The sequence below is a fragment of the Xiphias gladius genome, chromosome 7 (assembly GCF_016859285.1).
Source record: "Xiphias gladius isolate SHS-SW01 ecotype Sanya breed wild chromosome 7, ASM1685928v1, whole genome shotgun sequence".
Lineage (NCBI taxonomy): Eukaryota > Metazoa > Chordata > Actinopteri > Istiophoriformes > Xiphiidae > Xiphias > Xiphias gladius.
Window position 1 is genome coordinate 28,409,550 of NC_053406.1, and position 20,839 is coordinate 28,430,388.

Genomic DNA, 20,839 nt, shown 5'->3' on the forward strand with positions numbered 1-20,839 from the left:
GCAGCCCCAAAGAGGTTGAGAGTTTTCTGAGCTTCTGGAGACAGGGAGATGGCTGCGGGGACCGTATCGCAGACTCACACAACAGACCTCCAACATACTAGCTCTTTATCTCTACTGGGGGACATGAAGCAACGGGGCTGCTGGGAAAAGTACATCTAATTTGGAGAAACCAAAACAGTAGCGCCGGCGTGAGACAGTGGCCATTTTCTGCTCCATTTGTTTATCATCACATTTGCCCATATATGAGACAACAATTGTGTTCTTTTCTTTCTTCTTTAAAAAGTTAAAGTCATGTCATATTTGGTGACTGGAGCCTCTTTTGAACAGTCCCCGGTTATGGGTTTTTTTCAGCCTTAATGTTGCCACCGCTGCTAGCGAGTTCCCTCGGGTCTGTTTATACTGCGTCTTTCAGAGTGAATCAGTCCTAAATGTGTTTACGAAGCCCGATCTGAGCTGCGGGACTTGTCCTCTTATAATCAGGACCGATACAGCACTGCTCAGCACTATAGCTGGTTTTGAAATGGCCTGAAATGTTGACTCCCTGACATTTGAAACACTGTGTGCAGTGCCACAGATGCAGTAGAGCCGCTGCTATTTCTGCCGCAGGAGAAACACCTTTGACATGCAGAGGACTGCGAAGAGGTTTTGGAGGAACTGTACCGAGACAACTTTTTATCTGCATCTGATTTGTTATGTGGACAACGACATCTGATCACGGGCATTTACAGCCGACACAAACGGGTTTTCCCGTCCACTCAATTGTAGCCCGCATGGTGACGGGATCTCAGTGTTTAAATTAGTTGCGCGGAGCCGGCAGACCCGTCAACGAACGTGGCAACGCTGCTGTGTGGGACTGCTCCGTCAGGTGGCCTCTCCACTGTTTGGATGGACTCTGAATTGTGTGAGTCATTTACATCCGGCTGCGACCGGTGCAGTCGCATTCTGACTGCAACGTGGTGATTGTGCGCAATTACACCCGCGTTTACATTTGTGTGACTTTCCTGATCCAGATCAAATATCCAGACAGCTGTCACGTTAACACCATGTTTCGAAAAACGGGGTCAGAGCTTCAATCCAAAGGAACAGCGAGCAAACTTCACTCTGAAAGGAGGTCAACTCCAATTACTGCCGCAGCAAATGTGAAGCACGTCAAGGCCGAAACTCGTGGTACAGAAAAGATAATCTTCCGTCATGTTCCTGTCAAGTTGCTTGCAAAACGTTTTCAGAGAGACGAGTATGAAAAGGTCATACAGAGCCTGTGTGTGTCAGGTCACACAGGACATGTAAACCGCAGGCACAAATGACTTGTTTGGTTAAACAGTGAACGGAGCCGCTCAACCTGACAGCGTTAGTGTTACGCTCCATCCCTTGAACTACACGGGGCCAATATTTCAATTCGCACAGAGATAAAAAGAAAAGAAAACGGCTCATAAATTGTGTGAAGTGGAGAAAATCCTCCAGAGCTTTGATAGATACCTCACAATAGGGTATACATCTCAGTTTTAGAGTGAAATTGCTCGTAGAAATCTCACAAGATAAAGAGAAAAGCTACGGTGTCAGATAACAGACAAACAAAACAACCTTGAACTCAGAAATGAACGGAGCGGAGAAGAGAGAGGAAGCATCAAAACAAAACAACTCATTAAAATCAAACAAATGACTACGGGGGGGTGGGGGGGGGCACTGAGAAGGAGACAAAACTTGTTTGTGTTAGGAGGTAGAGGCAACAGGAAGTAATGGAGAAAATGCGTTTGCCCAGGGAAGGGAGGGAAAGTGAGACAGGGAGAAGGTAATAAAGGAGAATATGGCGAGAGAGCCCCTGCGTTCGTTTTCCTTGTCAAATAAACTCCGAGCAGAGCCACGTTCCGAATTTCTGCTGAGAAGAAAAGTGACGACATGTCAGACCATCACCTCAACAAAGGTTACGGTATAATCTAAGCACAATTTGTCTCAAGTACTGACTGTCGTGTTATATCGCGTGACACCGACGGCCCATGGCCGGAAGAGAAGGAGGAGGAGGCCAAGGTGGCCAGGGTGCTAATTAGGGAGCAAACGGGGCTCATCATTATTGTCAAGAATGTGACACTGTGCATAGTGACACAATATGATCAATGTATGCAAAGTTACATAAGATGTTCAGTGCAGTGACCAGCGTGCCGCGGCTATGCGTTACTAAATTTGGAGAGAATGTTGTAAAACAACAACACAATATGGTGACGTGTTTTCACGACGATCCCGAAAAATGTGCCCAAGGATGAAGCTGAGTATTCACCCAGCCCTGGGACCGGAGGAGATGAAACAGCTGCCGCTCCGGAGTACTGACGGGAAGTAAAGGTCCGCGGGGGTCTGCGCGGACCCCTGTGTGGACGTCGGTGTGCAGCCCGGGATTTGTGACCACGGGGACCGTTCGCACCACGAGCTGCACACGCGCTAGAAAAGTGATCTGGATGCTGCCGCATCCGTGAACCGCATCACGTACGACAATCAAAGGAGCTGCTCTTCTTGCTGGCAGGAGGTCGCCATCATGTTTTATAGCGCATATGTGCTCCGCGTACACGTATCCCTATCGTGCTGCGTATAGAAGCGCGTGTGCGTCTCTGTTGTCCACGTGCAAATCTGCATCTGCCCTGTAGTATGATCAAGGCTTAACTCACTAGCACAAGTGTCTGCAGCTTAAATGGACTCGCTTTCGAATTCCGATTCAGTTTTTAATCAAATCGCACACGATGGCGCCGCGGTGTTGTTCCCCAACGTTCTGAATCTGCTACAGCTCTGATTCGCAACTCGGACTTTGCCACCATCACGCATGGTTTTCCATTTTTGCTAACGGGAAACTGATGGGAAAAAACAAAAACAAAAAAAAAGGAAAAGCGCAATTTCTCAGAAATCAAGTTAAGATAATTAAAATGGGTGGCGAGCGACATTGTTGCATTATCCCAGTGAGAGTAACATGTCTCCGTGTTGAACAACATTGAGGTAACTTCAGCCACCAAGGGCTGCTCACACCTGGCAACTCTACTGATCAGTGAACAGCTGAGATGTACTTCTGGGACAACTCTAAATCAAGGACTGTACAATGGGTAACAGTCGGGTAACTGAGAACCAGACTCCTGGATGAAGGATCTTCGGTATGGTTAGCTCCTCCATAGACTGTATGTCAAGCTGCATTAGAAGCACGTTCCCGAGGAATCATGTCTGACTCTGAATCAAAGTGAAGTAATTAACTCAGAGGTGTTACAGTTCCCACAATACTCGTCTTGGAAGGTTCCCCAGCTATTAGATCGGGAAACGCTGTGAATGGGTCTGGCACCGATCAGCACACGGGTGTGTAATGGTGTAATCCATCAGTGAGCATTACAGGCTCTTGTAAGCAGGCCAGGAAACACATTAGGTGTATGTTGTGGTTTTATGTGACTGCTGTTAGAACACGCAGCCTTGCGTTGATTTTTATAGTCGGTGTTAACATGAAACCGGTTGGACTGTTAAAATCTGTTTACCAAGCAGAAAACTGCACAGGAATCTGTGTGTGTGTGTGTGTTTGTGTGTGTGTCTGTTTGTAGCAAATGCCTATTCCATTCAACCTGAGGTAGCAGCATTGCGTACCTGCAACATCCAGCTGCGTCAGTACCTGAGTGTGTGTGTGTGTGTGTGTGTGTGTGTGTGTGTGTGTGTACCTTATCCAGGTGAGTGCCTGTTCATTAAGGTGTATTTTTAATGGCGTGAGTGTTCAGTTGGTGCCCAGTCATGCAGGCTGAAGGAACTTTGTCTGCACGGTTCGCTGCCTGTCCTCTGCATCACCCTCTCTCTCAGTGCCTGTTTTCCGGTTTCAGTTTCAAACAAACTTCACATGAAACTCTCTCTGCCTGTCCCTCTGGCTGCACTAAGGCTGAGGTCTGTCGTATTTAACCCAATTCGTTCCTTATGCCAGAAGCAAAAAAAAACCAAACAAACAAAAAAAAACGTGCGAGTTACATTCTACATGTACGTGAGCACACCAGACGTCCCAGCGGCGGTCCAGACCCCTAAACCTAACCCTGCAGGTGTTGAGCTTACGATGTGACAAAACCTGCACCTGAAAATACTTTGAAAGGGTTGGAGTGAGTGTCCGACTGTGAATCTGATAGTTTGAGAAAATGTCTGCTGCCTAAATACCTGAACTTGACCATGGCTGAACTAACGAGAACTAATTTGGTCTCGTTTAGGGAGCGATTTAACCTTGTGAACTTTTTCTTCTAAGAAATCAGGAAAAACGACAACAACCACGGTACATTTACGTCAGAATACGAACGTACCCCGGCCCTTGCCTCGCGGAGAGGACTGGTGAGCGAAATCTTCACCATCACGTGTTGATCGAGCGAATTGTTTACTACTGGTCTTGCGTATACGGTAAGGGGTTAACCTCCCCACCTCCCCCACCCTGTTCTTGGCGGACGGCAGCTACTCACCGATGACGGGAGCCGCTCCTCAGCGCAAAGTGGAGTTTGGCTCCAGGCACCAGCAACAAATCAAAAAAAGGGGGGTAGGGCGGTGGAGTATTGGTTTGGGCTTAAAGATTGGTGGGTCGTGGGGTTGACTGACAGTTTCTTGTGTGTTATTGAGAGATGGCGTCGTCATGGGTGGGGTTTAAGTCCACTACAGTTGTCCCTCGAAGAGAGGCCCCTCCCATCCCCTCTGTTGATGACGACGGTTGGGAGTTTTTATTTCCACCTGGAAGACAACAAGATAGAGTCCGATCATCACAAGCACGTAGACGACAGAGAGGAGTCACGAGTTGTCTTTCCTCCGGTTACCTTGCCCTGCAGAGGAGGAGGATGGAGGCAGGGCAAGGACGTTGGCCCCCCCCCCTCCCCCTCCGTTGGTCTGGGAGCAGACGTTGGCGTGGCGTGCGACGGCTTTCTGTTTGTAGTGGTTACTGTGCAGCTTGTACTTCATCAGGAGGATGAAGATGAAGACAAGGACAGAGGCCACGATGATCCCCCCGATGATGATGATCATTGTACCACCCAGGAACTGGGGATAAAGATTTCAAACATTCACAGTAAGTCTTGTGTCCACAACCTATGATTTTCAAGTGGCACTGTTGCCTCGTGCCTCATTGGGTCCAACCTCTCCTTTCACAGGGATGAATTAACAAACATAATTACATCAAAAAATGAATACCGACTCAAAATTGAAGTAAAACCTTAACCTTTATGGAAAGCTTTAAAGCTGGCTAATTACTTGAGTTTCCAGATACGTCCCTGACCTTGGACACACACTTTGATGCCAACCTGAACAAGAAGTCTTTGAAGTGCTCAGAATAGCTGGAAGGTTATCTGCAGCTCCATGACAACTGAGCAAGTCCCTCTGCAGAGGAAGATTTTGTGTTATGATTGAAAGCTCCAGAAGGGCTACTAGATACACCCTGACATTAGATTACATTGTTGGCTTATTGCTCGTTTGAAATGGTTTTTTTAAAATTCGATTTCTGAAATACGCCGATGAGGACACAACATTTATCGTGCTGTTTATTACAACGTCACGACCTTTCACAAGTTCCCATCTGGTGGTTCTCACCCAGCGTCCGTTGACCTTTCAAGTGTCACTGGTTTATCCTCTCCAAATTAGCAGGCACATTGCAGGCCAGGTCCAGTTCACTCGAACTGCCGCTGAATTTTAATACACAGTAAAATAATGCCGGCTCTGATTTTTCACAGGTTTCAGATTCTGTTTTTTGGTGTTTTTTTGTTTTTTTGGTTCCAATCTGGTACAAAAAGAGAAAATGAAGTCAGTGCTCAACAACAACAGAAAACTCCTTACGTGCCGACTGTTTTTCAGAGTTTGTTTGTTAATGCAGTGACTTAAAGACTTTCTCAGCTACGCTACCAATGAATTGGGATAAATTGTCTCCATTTTCCTGATATTTGGTACCAGATTCTCCTTCCCACGAGTCAAGGGACTCCGGGGCCCTTTTACGATAAAGAATTCCTGCTGTTGAGCCCAATACGTTGTCGGACTAGTACCAGCGTAACACTGCACTCTAACACGCTCACCTGGTCTCGTATAGAGTGACAGCGTCCGTACTCTGTCTCCGTGGTGAAGGACACGCAGCCCACCAGCTTGGTGCCTGTCAGGGCGGTGATACCATCGTCGTATACGGCCAGAACACACAGCTCGTAGTCTCGGGATGACGCCAGGTCGCTCAGCAGGAAGTATTTGTGGTTAGCCGGGATCATCCTGGATGACAGGAACACAGAGAGAGCTTTTTACCGTATTTGGTCCTGGTTTGTTGATTATTTGAAGCAGAGCAGCTCTTCCACACAGGTTCAGGTTGTGGAGAGAAAAACAATCATTGCATTTCATTGCAGTGTCTTATTTCATTAGTAGATCTTCACTGCCAGAAAGAACCAGATGGCCAGGAGCCAATCACAAAGAGAATCAGGTCTGTTCAGGGCTAACAACTGACAAAAGACAGTTTTTTAGTCCCATCAGAGCATTTTATTCATTTGTTTATTGATTCAAGTCCAGCACCCACAAAAAAAAAGGCACGTGACAAAAGAAGCTGGTTTACTGGGCTGAAAATGTGCAGTTAGCTAAGCATGATACTCTACACTCATCTTTTCTGACTGTCTTCTTAGTTGGAGATACATCAGGAAACATCTGAATGTGAGTGACCATCCGGCGCTCTACTTTGAGACTGCCGCCTCCGGCTGGTGAGCTTTAAGTTCTCCCTCCCGACAAAGCACATTTATATCTACGAACACCAGACCACTACCGGTCACAGCATCGACTGGGGAGGCAGCTGACGGACAGAGAAAGACCAGAGGCACCTTCGAGACCACCTTTGAACAGAGGCAGGGTTGGCATCTGCCCCCACTTACTGCGCGGCCACGGGTTATATCCGTGTTATCTGCGTTGATAAAAAAGACGGTAAGCGAACCCTTTGGGTTAGATTATTTTGTGGGCGACACAATTGAGTTGTTTGGTAGGAGACAGAGGCACATGTTCAGCCACTTGGGCGCCTTCTTCGGTGTCAAAGGTCATTATTCTAATTCGAACACTAAACCGCAGGAGGAAACGCCGCAGAGGTCAGATTAACTCGTCGCAACATTCGTCTCGTGATTTTTCTAGTTTTCCTTTAAAAGGTCCTATATTACTGATACAGTACACACAGTGGTGGAGCTTAACGGAAGAGCTACTCAGAAGCAAAAATCAATTTCATTTTTCACTGTGACTCTGACAGCTATTCTGTTCTAGAGGAGGACAGTGGTAAATAGGTTTGCTGCTGTGTATTGAACCAGACAGAATGAAGGAACTGAATTTTGACTCAAATGGACTTCTGCTTTCTGTTGCCTCAAAATGCCCGAGTACATTTTTTTTTTTTTTTCCCTCATGCAATAACTTTCCAAACAATAAAACTCTGGAGAGCTTACTGTACTTTACAAAACTAGTCATAATGTTGCTTGGCAGACAAGGTTGTTTTGTCTACTATCAGAAAATACAAGTTTTCAGCATTTCTCGGTGTGGGTGACTTTGGCAGTCCTTGGGATCCTTGTGAAGATTACAGCTGAGGCCAAGTTCTTCCCCTACAGACGCCTAATAATTAAACATTCAAGGTGCAGGAGTCTGAGGTCTACAGCCTTGTTCGGTTCTGATGGAAATCTAATAAGCAAAGAAAGTATTTTTGCATTACACGCTGTCAGATAAAACACGAAGCCTCGGTTTAATTTCTTTATCACAGCTGGAATCCGGCTTCAGTAATTGCAATCTTGGGAAAACAGCAGCAAGTGTTGCTCCCAGAATTTTTGACGTGAGATTCGGTAACTTTGCTCCTGCATCATCACAACAGGGACTGAAACGTTTACGCCAGAGACCGACCCGTCTCCGAGATCCGGTCACATTTGAGAACCACCCTGTCTGATATCAGCTGTGTTCTCCGTGGCAGGTGGGTTAGCGGACGGAGGCGAGACCAGCACAGACCCGCTTGTTCGAAAGATGGCTGCGGCCAAACCAACAACCGCGCTGGGATCTAATGCTGCAGCAGTAAAGAGTTCAGGTCATTTCCACCACTGACTGTAGAGCATACGTGCCATTGCCAGCACATGTGCACCATCATTAACACGTGTCCTTATTTCACCGTAGACTGAAGAGCAAATGACAAAGTGCTTGTTTTTACGAACTCTATCAAAGTGCCAGATGTAAACAATGAGGTGGTCTGTTGCAGGTAAGTTGCCATTTAGCCGCGATGCAAAAACAAGAGAAACACAGCCTTGAAGCAAATAAGATAAAAGTTGCATTTCAGCAGAGCAAAAGTTCACCTTGTCCATATATTGATACATGAAAATGAATGGTTTTTTATTTTTATTCCTGTTTTAAATCTATTTCAGTTCATTTAAAATGACCCTCGTTATCCAATACAGTTCAGTCTTATTTTTTCATTCTGGCGAGTCGCTCAGGTCTCAGTTTTTTCCTTTTTCTGATACTTGAAGTGTTGATTTTTATCTTTGCTTCAAGTATTTTTTTTAATCATTCAAACTAAACGTGCTGCTGCAAAGTGAAGACCTGTCCCTCATGTTTTTGTCTCGGCCCTTCGCTATCTAGTCAAGACATTCGGTAAGAGACGTTATATTGCAGTTTTGCAGGTGGTTCTGTTTCAGCTGTGCTGAACAGAAACAGAAGTAGAGATCTAACACAACGCGCTGGTAAAGAGAAGAACGGGGGAGTTTTCCAATAACACAAAAAATTGAAGCTGAAGTACAAAATTGAAGAGGGGAGAATGTGTTCACACACAGGAAAGACAGACAGAGCGAGGGGATGTTGCACTTTCAATTTTTAACTTCAAAATCAAATGGAACAAGGTAGAGTGAGATTAAAGACAGAGGGGAGATGAGGGAGACGGCGGCGAAAAGAGGAAAAAGAACATGGGGGAAACAGAAAACAGACAAACAGGAAGACACGGTGGAGAAGTGATGAGAAAGAGGAGACAAGGTGAGACAGAAAGGAGAAAGACGCGGAAGGAGGGGAGGGAGCGAAAATAAAGAAATGCCACCGTGGAGAACAAAGAAAAACGAGGTGGAGACGAGGCAAAATAAAGAGAGAAACAACGAGAACAAGAGATGAACAATGTGCTCAGAGACGTGAGCCGAGATGAAAAGAGGGAGGAGGAGAGATGAGGACGCACAGACTTCACATTTTCCAGTTTTGGGTCAGACTGGCAGAGCGATGCAGAGAGCAGCCGAACAATCCTCACCGTCAGCTGTTACTTTCACGCTCAACATGGCCGTGGACAGACGATAGAAATCTGTTGACCGGAAGCAGACCCAGATTTTTTTTTAAAGTTTGTTCCACGTCCGCTCTTGTCTCGTCGCTAAGTAGAAGTGAACAGTGGCTGCCCCGATCAGTTCCCGTAGCCTACTATACATCTCGCCAAGCTAGAAAACCCACATCCGTATTTATTAGGAGGTCGTGACCTGACACCGACACATCCGACACAAACCAAAGGAGTCTCCGCTTTGTTTCGGATGAGGAAATATTGTAGTATCATGTTATGAAAACACATTGTTACATATACACGTTTCAAAACCAGAAATGACAATAACAAGCAAACCAGCAGAAAAAAAAACCCCCAATACCAAAGTATTGATATACTGTATATTAGTGGTCTGAGCCTCGGAGCTCTTTTGTTATTCGCTATTTACCTTCATTTCGGTTTGGGGATGAGAGACCAGCGGCAAATTGCTCTGGAGACACACGTCAGACTGGTACATGGTCTACGACGATGCGCCATCCACTCGCCAGCCGTTTCACTCTTCACTATGACAAGAGGCGAGGTTTTTTGTTGTTTTGTTTGTTTGGTTTTAACCTTTAACCTTCTACACCGGAGCTGACACGTGGAAGAAAAGTGGACTTGCACTGGCCGTTCAGGCGCAAAGAACACAAGGAAGGATTTTTAACCGACGATCAGGAGCCTGCTCTGGTTCCTTAAACTAATTTCCAGTACAGATAGTGACGGGGGAAAGATGAGGGAACAGCCTGTAAAAAGAGCGGAGGGAAAGAAAAAGAAAGAGAGAGAACAAAGGCAGAGTATTCTGGGCTGCACAGAGAGAGAGAGAAGGAGATGCTATCGATGGAATGATAATTGAGTGGAGAGACATGGGAGCTGTGAACTAGGCCACCCTCTGGAACACCGAGATTACTGCTAACGCTCATTCGTTCTGTTCCACACACGGGAAGTATAAATAAACAGGCAGGAAAACGGCCAGACAAAGGATCACACGTACTCTGCCCGGAATAGATGCGAGTTGTGGTGTGAGAAGGCCTGACAGCCAACATAGTACCACAGGATCCCGTGACACGACAGCGTTTCGTATTTATGGTCTAGTACTTTCCTCCTGAAGCTCCCTGATCAGCATCTTTGCGGTTAAGGCCGACGCAAATGATGGCGTGTAACGTGAGAGACGTCGCCCGCGGTGACAAGGAGGATGATGAGCAGCCGCGCGGCTCTTCTCCGGCTTTCGGTTTAATGACACCATTTCTGTCTGGTCCAGTCTCAGCGTTTCCAGCAGCGGCAGGCAGCTTCTTCTCATCAGGTACGACACCTGCCTGGCGCCAACAGACGCAGGGACCATCTGAAGAAGACATTCGAGCGTCTAGCGGCTACAGAGACGAGACATTTTTCCCGGGAGCTTGTGGGGACTGTCGCCAGACAAGGGCATCAACATTGGACGAGTCTGCCAAACCCTGGGTGATGCTTTCAGGAACTCTTATTTTCCAGCAGACCTGCGCGTGGTAACCGCTGTACCGCAAGGCCGAAGGAACGATTTTGGTTAGGCAGCTGGATCCGGCCCATCGCCACCCTGACTCTCCACCTCCATGGAGGACGCTACTCCCCGCAGCCGGACTTAACCCCGGTATTGGGTGCAAATTGTGAGCTCGTCCACTATGAGTTTCATTCCCTACCGTTTGCTTCTGTTGCCGTGGTAACTTCACAAGGTCAATGCAGCTTCCGAAATGCTAAATCATCATCATTAACAGCGGCCAACTCGCAGACTCGGCTCTGGCAGCGCCGCACGTGACCATGGTCCTGCCAACGGAGTGTAAGAGGCGGAAACAGCGAGAGACGACGGGAGCGGGTGCGCTTGTGCACATGTTTGTGTTTCTGTCCGTCCCCGTGCTTACGCCTGTATTCCTTCTACGCACGTGTGTGTGTGTGTGTGTGTGTGTGTGTGTGTGTGTGTGTGTGTGTGTGTGTGTGTGTGTGTGTGTGAGAGAGAGAGAGAGAGAGAACTATATATTATTCAGGTGTCAGGCGTTGCTGGGCAGTTCCTATTCATCAACACCGGAGCGGAGGTGACGAGACAAGGAATGGAATTATAAAGCCTACCCTGACCCTATGGGCATTATGTGTGGGTGCGTGTGTGTGCGTGTGTGCGTGTGTGTGTGTGTGTGTGTGTGTGTGTGTGTGTGTGTGTTACAGAGAGAAATAGGGAAGAGGGTAAAAAGAGGATGATAGAGTGATAGCGTTTCTAAAGAAAAACTGCCTCGTGTGAGTATGTGACTTTGCACGTCTCTATGAGTGTGTGTGTGTGTGTGTGTGTGCGTGTGTGTGTGTGTGTGCGTGCGTGCGTGTGCGTGCGTGTGCGTGCTAGGGAGAGGCAGCCAGTCTATTACAGAAGTCTGGTCGATAAGTGCCGCAGCGTTTTGGGACAGACTAATGGTTGAATGAACGCCTAAGGCTCCCTCTCCGTCACTCACACTCTCAGACACAGACGCAGACAGAGACACACACACACACACACACACACACACACACACACACACGTGTGTAGAGCTACTATTATTGCCCGTGGCCTGGTCTTCCATTGCGGTAAGTCATGTCACAGCCTGAGGCTTCGACGCAGCAAATACGGCCACGCCGTCAAGGTTGTCGGTTCGATTCCCTGCGTGGCTCAGAGGGCGGAGACAGGCCCCTACCCTATGCCAAGCTGAGGAAAAGCAGTGAAACATGAACTTTTCCTGGGACAATTCCGTCGGGGATGTGATTTATAGGGCTCATTGCCTTATCAAGTCATACATTTGTATTGCTGACTCGTAGCTGTAAAATTTTCTGGACTTCTCTACGGGAAACAGGCACCGGGCCTCAGTCCGTCCCTTCCCGGTTGTTTCCAGAAACCAGAGGGTCCCGGTTCCCGCTCAGCTCGCCTGTTCACAATGTCGCGCGTGTAGCATTTTGCAGATTTAGGAGATGTGCGGGGTGAAGCTCGGCCGCGAGACCTGACCGGTTTTCCTCCGAGTAACTCCGGCGTGCAGCTGTTTATGAAGCGCCCGGCATTTTGGCTCGTACGCCGCTCATCTAGACTTTTCCCGTTTGGACCAACACCGATTTCTCGTTTTGAGCTGTTCTACGAAACACTTACACTCACACCGTGGCATTATGACTGATAATGTAGGGGCAGCATCTGCACACTACCCTCGTTTCTTGACCACTGCGCTGATTTCACACGTGAGAGTCACGCCACTCGTCGTGGTCGGTAGTTGTGTAACGTCTTCTGTGGCGGCGGAGGAGCTTTGCCGAGTCTAAGAAAAGAAGTCAGGCGATATCGCAGTGTCGGCGTCGCGCTTTTCCGGGCGGAGCGAAAGAACGACGCGACTGAGGTGCATTGCGTGAAATGTACAGTCCACCGTTTTTGGACCTTGACCCATACCGGGGACTGAACATCGGAATATTTTAGCCTCTGCTGCACAGATTATGTCTCACTGTGCTGATCGGTCCATTTCATCAGGAAACTAAGGTCTGATCCACGGTTACACAGTGTGTGTAGAGATGCACCAGATGTACTGAATGTTTGTTTCTTCAAATTTTTACCTTATTAAAAAAATAAATAAATAAAAATAAAAATACATACCTAGTAATTTCAATTTCTTCTCCCTATTTCATTCTTTTTTTTATTTTAAAACACAAAACGAAAACAGACAATAAGACACTCCAACCATTTCCATCGGCTTATATAGGTTTAACAAACAAGCTTAGTGTCTCTATGTAAATCCAGTTTTATAGTGTACATGGAAGCAGGCTGAGGTATGATTCACTCAAATCAAATGAATAGCTGCAGTTGGGGCTTAGTGCCAGTGAAGGTGATTCTTTATACTAAGGCTTTATATATTATATTACCCTTGCCTTGGGCGCAGAACAAGTTAGAATCCTGTATAATAAAAAAATCAGGAAAGCTCCAAGATAATTGCGGTTTAAATATGTCAGCCTGGCAATGTGTATCATTTAAGGTTTTGAATAATGCAGTGCTCGTAACGGTATGAAATACGCTGACTACTGTACAGGATTTAACAGAAGCACGACCTCAAGTGTTGCTTCCCCGTCTCTTCATGACAGCTCCGTGAATAATGCAGCGTTCCCAACAGTATGAAATAGAGCCACTCGGGGTTTTATACCAGGCATGGCGCTAAATCCGACCCATCACTGGGGTTACATTTCGTATCGATCGCCCCACGTTCACATTCTGTATGTATGAAATGGCTGGAAGCCTCCATGCATGTTACGCTCCATTATTAAACGACACAGTCCTCAACTGAGAGAGAAATGTAGCTCCGCTTGCCCCTGGAAACAGCAGCACATCTGGCCTTATTTTCCTTAGAGTACAGATTACAGGTTGGATTCCCGTGTCGTCTGTACAGCGCAGCCTGTCAAACCGCGGGACAAAACGCCGCAGTCATTCCTACATCGCTCCGGAATAGATGGAGTCTTCAGCGCAGGCAGTTGATCGGGTCAAACCATTGCTGCTCAGTTCTCCGTATTCGATCCCGCCCTCCCGCGAAAAACGGCGGCATTTGTCATTTCTTCAGTCGCCTGAAATGACTCAACGTTTAGCTGACAGCCGTAACAATTAGAGTCTGTCTAGAGGTATCGTGACGCTGTTATGCGGAGCAGGAAGGTCTCTCAGGGAGGAGGCTATGTGGAACGTTAGATCAACGGGGTGTGTGATTTGGAAAACGGCTGCTGGCACCTCAACCGTAGCGGTGATAGATCAGCGGAGGGCTGGTGGGTGCGTTCGATCAGACAACGCTCAGGTGCGTCGTTTTGGACGGCAGGGACAAACCGTCTCCTGGGTCATTTAGTTTGGAGGACCTCTTTGCATGCCGCCACTCTCAGGAGGCTTTCTAATTCACCGTCTTTAACCTCTGTTTAAAAGGAACGTACCTGTGACTTAGCTCCCTAAGGGTTTTGCATGTTGAGAGAATTACTGATCACTGTAGTCATTCCTCCCGCCCCGCTCCGGCCGTGGGGCCGTGACACTGCGCTCCGACCACACAGGGAAACACACGCTTACAGACAGACTGGAAACGCGGCGACGCGAGCTTCCAACAATACGCGTCTCCGCATTACGCGACAGCTTCGAAGCAGAAGGTGCAGCGCACAATATGCTGGGTTTTGTCGAAGCGCAGACAGCAACAATGGTCCCGTGAAGTGCCCGGTACTTTTCCAGCAGATATAATCACAGAGCCACGACGGGAGCACGCCAAGAATGGCATTTTGAATGAAGGCGTACCGATACGGGGCCGAGGGCCGGACGTCAAGCTGAGAGTGTAACTGACAGCAGTGAGTCAGAACCACACAGCTAGTAGTGAACCCGAGAGAAGCACCCGGCAGGCTGTCAGCCATCCGAAGACACCGAGCCGCGGGAAACAGCGAGGAAAGCTCACCAAACAACGCCGGGAAAAACGCGAGCCACAGGAAGCTGGGTTTAATGGCCAAATACGCTTTCATGGGATCTGATTCCCGCCGATTTCTGGGACCACTGCGTTATGCCGGGACCAAACCAAGAACTGACCGCCAAACAAATCAACGTCAGAACTACAGCGTCAACGGGCCCGTCTTTCATTCTATTTTTACTTTTATAGATGTTTTTTTTAATTTGTGAAAGGGTGACTTTATTCAGATTCCACGGGACACTGTAGGTATAAAATACACAGGGATAATTCCCTTCATATCCTCGACACAAGGTCAGGGTGAGAGTTTTCCTGCATATCTTCACCATCTTCGCCTCTCGCCCTCAGAATATCAATAAGGAAAGAAAGAGAGCAGAGGAGAGAAAAACAGAGACTAGAGAAATTGAGAGTAGATTGAGTGAGGTAGAAGAGGGGGAGGAGAAGAAATGAGGGAGACGGGGAGGATGAGGAGAAGAAGAACAGAAACCTCCTCGAGTAGACAAAGAGAGGGACCAAAAAATGGACAAAAAAAAAGGCACACGCGTTTCAAACCGAGGCTCATTCACAGCTCGATACACAAACACTGTGTGTTTGGTGTCACGCAGACGGTGTGACTGAAAGCAGAGGCAGATGAGAAATGCGATTAGCAACGTGTGACCTTGGCGAACGAATGGCAGTCAACTGAAATGCAAGTATTAACAACACACACACAATAAAAAAATGTAAAACCTCTGCGTGCTGGCCGCTGTTTCCACCGATGTGCAAGATGAAACACAATAAGTAGCCATAAGGCCTCAGCTTAGATCGTGGGCAAAAAGAATTTAAAACGATTCCAGACGTCACAATTTAGCTATCGACTGTTTTAATTTAACGCCAAGAATAAATCAATAATCAATCAGGCCATTTGTGTGGCAAATGGGGTTTTAAAAAAACGAAGTAACCGTGGCATTTTAGGGGTTAGCTGGGTCAAATCACACACACACACACACACACACACACACACACACACACACACACACACACACACACACACACACACACACACACACACACACACACACAGCGTCCTCCCAAGAAGCACGAGAGCATCAGTGGTTTCAGCTAAATGACATCTGGTCACATTCAAGGGACACAGCCCTAATTCATTGGACGGGACCAAAGCGGGACGTCAGGGGACATTGTTGTAGAGCAGCAAAGTCAAAGTCAGCAGCACATTGTGTCGTTTCATTTGGAGGACTTGTTTCAACATCCTGGTTACTCTGGATAATCCACAGACGTAGCTGTCGACGCTTTCAGCTCCAACTCCTTCGGCTGATGAGGAATTTCTCCGCGCGCCGAGGAATCAAACAAAACTCTGTTTATCCAACCGCTTCTGATTCCCAGGTCGTCAAAGGCCGACGCCTTGTCAGTATTGGGGAAAAGTGCTTCCGGGTGGCGGGTCCTCCCACCAAATATCTCATTTGAAGAGCAAATCTGGGTCACGTCTTGGCTCTCTAATGGGATCTTCGAAGCTCAGAGTGTTTCCTTAGAGTCTGCTGAAAACCCTGTGCGTCAGTCTTCAGACACCAAAGGCTCCCTCGCGCTTATCTGTGAGACCGTCGGTGGGTTTGACAAAGTGTCAGTATTTGATGACCCGGGCACGAGGCCTGACCGTAAACCCAAACCCGTGTGCGTGGCCGGACAAGGTCTACATTTTTATTGCGAACTGACCCTTTTGAGGAGGACTGTTTGTGATGATCCCAGTAAAAGATGTTGACACGGGCCCCGTCACGCCTGAGACTGTCTGGCCTTGGTGTGACACTGTGCAAGAAAGTCAGGAATATTCTAACTTCTATGCAGACTTATAAAAAACAAAATAAAATAAAATAAATAAAAGAGACAGATAAATCTACAGTTGAAAAAACAGAGATTGGGTACAGGTAAACACAAGAGGCCATATTTTCCTGCTTTCACCAAGAGCAGAACGGAGACATGGACTACGCCTGAAAAAACAGACCTGTAAACAGGAAGTTTATGATCAGCTCTTGAAATGTTTCCTCCCACTTACTTATATGTTTCTCTTCTTGGCCACTACAGAGTCACTTTGTTCCCCTCAGCCCCGCTGGATGGATGTAGGTCACCGCTTTTTCAGATTTCATTTTAGCTAAATTTTGAAAAAGTTCGAATACGGTTTTTCCTGAGATACGGTTTCAAAACGAAACAGAGTCAGTGATTAAAAGGAGAGCGAGTAAGTCAGACCTAGAGAGACGGAGAGAAAGATGAAAAGCGAGAGCTGGCGGAGAAGAGAGTGGGCATCATTAGTGGGGAGAGGTCAGCGTGGCCTCAGGGTGGGTTTTACTGTAGGAACGTAATACAAACACACGGGCATTAGGCTTGTGTTCAGGATGCGCCTGTGTTACCTTCACAGCAGGGCTGTTGCTGTGTGTGGTAGAGAGCGGCTGAGGCAGGTGGTTGAGGTCAAGAGATAATGGTGTCATATAGCAATACTGGTCTACTGTGTGTGTTAAGTGTGTGTGTGTGTGTGTGTGGACAATGAAGTCGGCTCAGACGAACAAACATAAAACAAAAAGATGCTTATTCTACTGCTTATCACTGTAAATCCGGATTTAAGTTAGTCGATAAAAAGTAAAGTTTTTCCTGAAGGCGTCTCGAGGCCAACGTTCCTGCTGTTGTGTTGATCCTCCGTCTGCTGTCCCGAAGCCACCGGCACGCTTCCTCAGAACTGCTTGTCGCGTGGTCATACGTGGAAACGCCCTCCGTCCGCGCCTGTCTCCCTTCTCGTCTTTCTTTTCGTTGTCGGCTTCCAAACAGCTCGAAACCCTTTTGGTATCCGGCCTGATCTGACCGCAGGTCTAACCACTTTCTCTCCGGTACGACACGACCCGTGGCCTGTCAGACTCCGCTCTACTTATTGAGACCTCGGCTCAGCTCTCACCGTATAAGTTGCAGGTCGTCAGCCTCGGCCGAGCTAAATTCTAATTTTATTTGTTCAACTGGATTCTCTTCTGTGTGTGTTTCTTCCCTTTTCTTTTCATGGGATGTCCTTTCTTGGTACATTCTGTTTGGTTTGCAACCGGGAGTGATTTGTACTTCAGGTTTTTAAAACGCTACATTAAACAAAATAGTTTTGTCGACATCCAAAGATAAAATTTAGCACTAACGTTCATCTGAAAGCACTGAGGGCGATTAATTTTAATTTGTTGGCTTTGGACGTAGCGGTCATAAACCAGGTGTCGGACAAAAGGAAATTTCAGGCTTTTTGGGCGACACCAGATGATGAGTCAGGTGATCAAAGTCTGTGACAAAAGTCAGGGTAAAGCCATCAAATAACTGAAGTGTTAGAATGACGGACAGACATCGCCATTTTTAGAGCCATTAAAAACAGTCCGGTTGTGTCTTTTGCTGGGTCCCTTTTGTTTGACGCGATGAGTCCTGAAAATCTGTGTTTTCATTTTCATGTAGCAACCAGAACGACGTAGGCTTTGACCCGTCTGTAGCTCCGACGCTGAGAGCTGAGCTCTGAGTTTGAGCAGGAGAAAAAAAACAAAAGAAAACAAAAAACAAAAAAACTTTTGATTTGATCTCAGGCTAAAAGCCCGGCTGTCATCTGATGTGGTGGAGGTTTTCTAACCGGACACCCAGCGGGACAAAGTGACATTTGGCTGATGGAGGAACACCAGATGAGGAGGAGCAGCAGGGAAGAGACATATGCGGAGGTGATATGATGGAGCGAGGGAAGAGAAAGGGAGGATGACATTACGGTGACTGCGCACTGATAGAGTGATAGAAAAATGGATGTGGGGGACGGAGGAATGAGAAAGAAGTGAGTAGTAGTGCTGATGCCTCATCATTTCAGCAGCCATTTCCTAGACGCATGCTCTCCGCCTTCCTTCCTTCCTTCCTTCCTTCCCTTCCTCCTACCTCACTTTCCATCCACCCATCTCTGTATCAGCTGAGTCAGAGAAACATCTCCTCTATTCACAGCGCCGCGGCAATCTCTCCCTTCTCCACCGCTGCCTCCCTCCATCTTTCTAGTTTTCCATTCTCCTCTCTCTCTTCTTTAATCTCTCCTTTGAGAGCCAGACAGCATGGTAATTAGAAAGCCAGCACACACACCGATTCGAGCGCTCACACACACACACACACTTTATCACACCGTGTTGTATAAAGCCTTTCATGGGCACACGCAAACGCAGACACACACACACACACACACACACACACACACACACACACACACACACACACACACACGCACACAGACAGACACACACACACATTCCTGATGCGGGACAGAAAGAGAAAGAGGAGCAGAAGAGAATATTAAAGGAGGTAGAATCAATAGATTCATTTCCTGGTGCTGACAGAGCTTGATCTCTCCCTGGACCCATAATCCTTAGAGTGCATGTGTATTTGTGTGTGTGTGTGTGTGTGTGAGAGAGAGAGAGATAGAGTGGGTGAGAGAGAGGTGAAGGATAAAGCTGGTCAGGTCTTTCTTGCCCTGGGGCAGAATTGAGAGAAGAGAATATTGTAAAAATACAACTTCCCTTCCTCCCCCCTCCCTCCCTGGTGCCTCCCCCACTTCCAACAGACAGAGAGAGAGAGCGATGAGGAAATGTGGATCTGTTACCTCGATGCTTCGTTTCTAGGCTTTGCTGCCAGCGCAGCAGGCTGAACTGAAAACCTGTCTTCCAGCCACGGCCACCATATGAGTCGTCCTTCTGTCCTCTCTGGGGCGACCCACGGGAGCGTCCCATCAAATACCGTCCCTGCGCGGCGGGTGTACCGGACCTTGGTCGTCATGGTTACAATCACAAACGCGCGGTTAGGCTTTCGGCTCGGCCACGAAGACGAAATGGTCAGGTTTAGGGAAAGATCGTGGTTTGGGGTAAAAATAAGAAGCCCATTAAGGTCAGAGGGCGTTCGTCGCCATGGTTACAGTAATAAACACGCAGCTAAGGCTGTGGAATGGTCGCGGTCAAGAGAAGCGACGATGGGGTTTCGCTGACCCCTGCATCCACCGTGACAGTCTCGGAAACCGAGATGGAAAAAGGAAGAAAAGCTCGGAGGAGAAGGAGGCGCTGAGCTGGAAAGCGGAGCGGTCAACGCTCTGACTGCACCAGCAAACCAGTCTCTCCATCCTTCTCCCATCCTCCTCTCCCTTCCCTCCATCCTTCCCTTTGCCCTTCTGGCTCCTTCTTGCTCTCACTCACCGCTATCGGATTTGCTCCATTTTCCGAAACATGGTGGTCTTGGTTTTCTTCAGATTCCCAGTCAAGGCAGAGGTCTGACTGGATTTGTTCTCTTTTTTTTTTTCCAGATGATGCTGCTGCTGCTGTTGTTGTTGTTGTAATGCTCCAGCAGAAGAGACCAGTAAGATTAGGCCAGTAGGGCCTGCATCAGTCGATCACGTGGCTCAGCTTAGTCTGGCTCCGTTCGGGTTACCTGGCTTCACTAAGTCTGACCCTGGCGACCCCGGAGGGCTAAAATCACAAAGCTGGTTACCAACTGCCTCGGCTAACTCTGGGTTCAGTCACCAGCCACGACCGCGTCACGCGAAAGACGCGCGCGTTATTACAAGCCACTCCCATCCGACATCATTGTGATCGCGAGCGTGAGCGAGGTACCCAAAATGACGTGTGATGAAGCAGTGCTACCTGCGGGGGGGATGAGGTCATCGTGGCAGCAAAAAAAAAGAAAAAAGAAAAAAGAAAAAGTGACTTGGAGGTAAAGTGAGGGGATAAATAATATCATCACACAACTAGAAGAGAATAACAAGCTGTGGAAAAAGCAAGACAAATAAGGCTGATGCTAGAGAGAAGTGTGGGAATGATTGGGTTCTCCATTTTCAACACGCAGGAGTCTGGAGTGAGTATGTGAAAAACGAAGGACGATCCTTTTAGTTTGTATTTAGTGACAGATTGTGCCTTTTTGTCTCATCAACATGTGATATCTGTTATTACTTCATCAAGTCTAAAGATTTGATACTTGAACACTATTGCTGAACTTAATATTTTTGTCCACGTCAGCCTGAATGATTACTCAGTCTTTCCAGTGAGTTGATTGGTCAGTTGTCAGTCCGTTGACCGGTTTTGAGGGATATCACGGCGCATTATCCCGCCTAACGGTGAACCAGCTT

At 47.5% G+C, this 20,839-nt stretch overlaps 1 protein-coding gene across 1 annotated transcript in view; it reads right to left on the reverse strand.

Annotated features, from left to right (window-relative positions):
* Positions 1-4,229: 4,229 nt before the first annotated feature.
* si:cabz01090165.1 (uncharacterized protein LOC100333421 homolog) overlaps positions 4,230-20,839 on the reverse strand; it is a 38,705-nt gene continuing 22,095 nt past the window's right edge. Inside the window, exons 7-9 of the mRNA XM_040131104.1 lie at positions 6,033-6,216; positions 4,853-5,010; positions 4,230-4,396 (exon numbers count right to left, since the gene is read on the reverse strand). Of these exons, the coding sequence (XP_039987038.1) occupies positions 4,276-4,396; positions 4,853-5,010; positions 6,033-6,216 (463 nt within the window). The 3' untranslated portion in view covers positions 4,230-4,275. The remainder of the gene's footprint in view (positions 4,397-4,852; positions 5,011-6,032; positions 6,217-20,839) is intronic.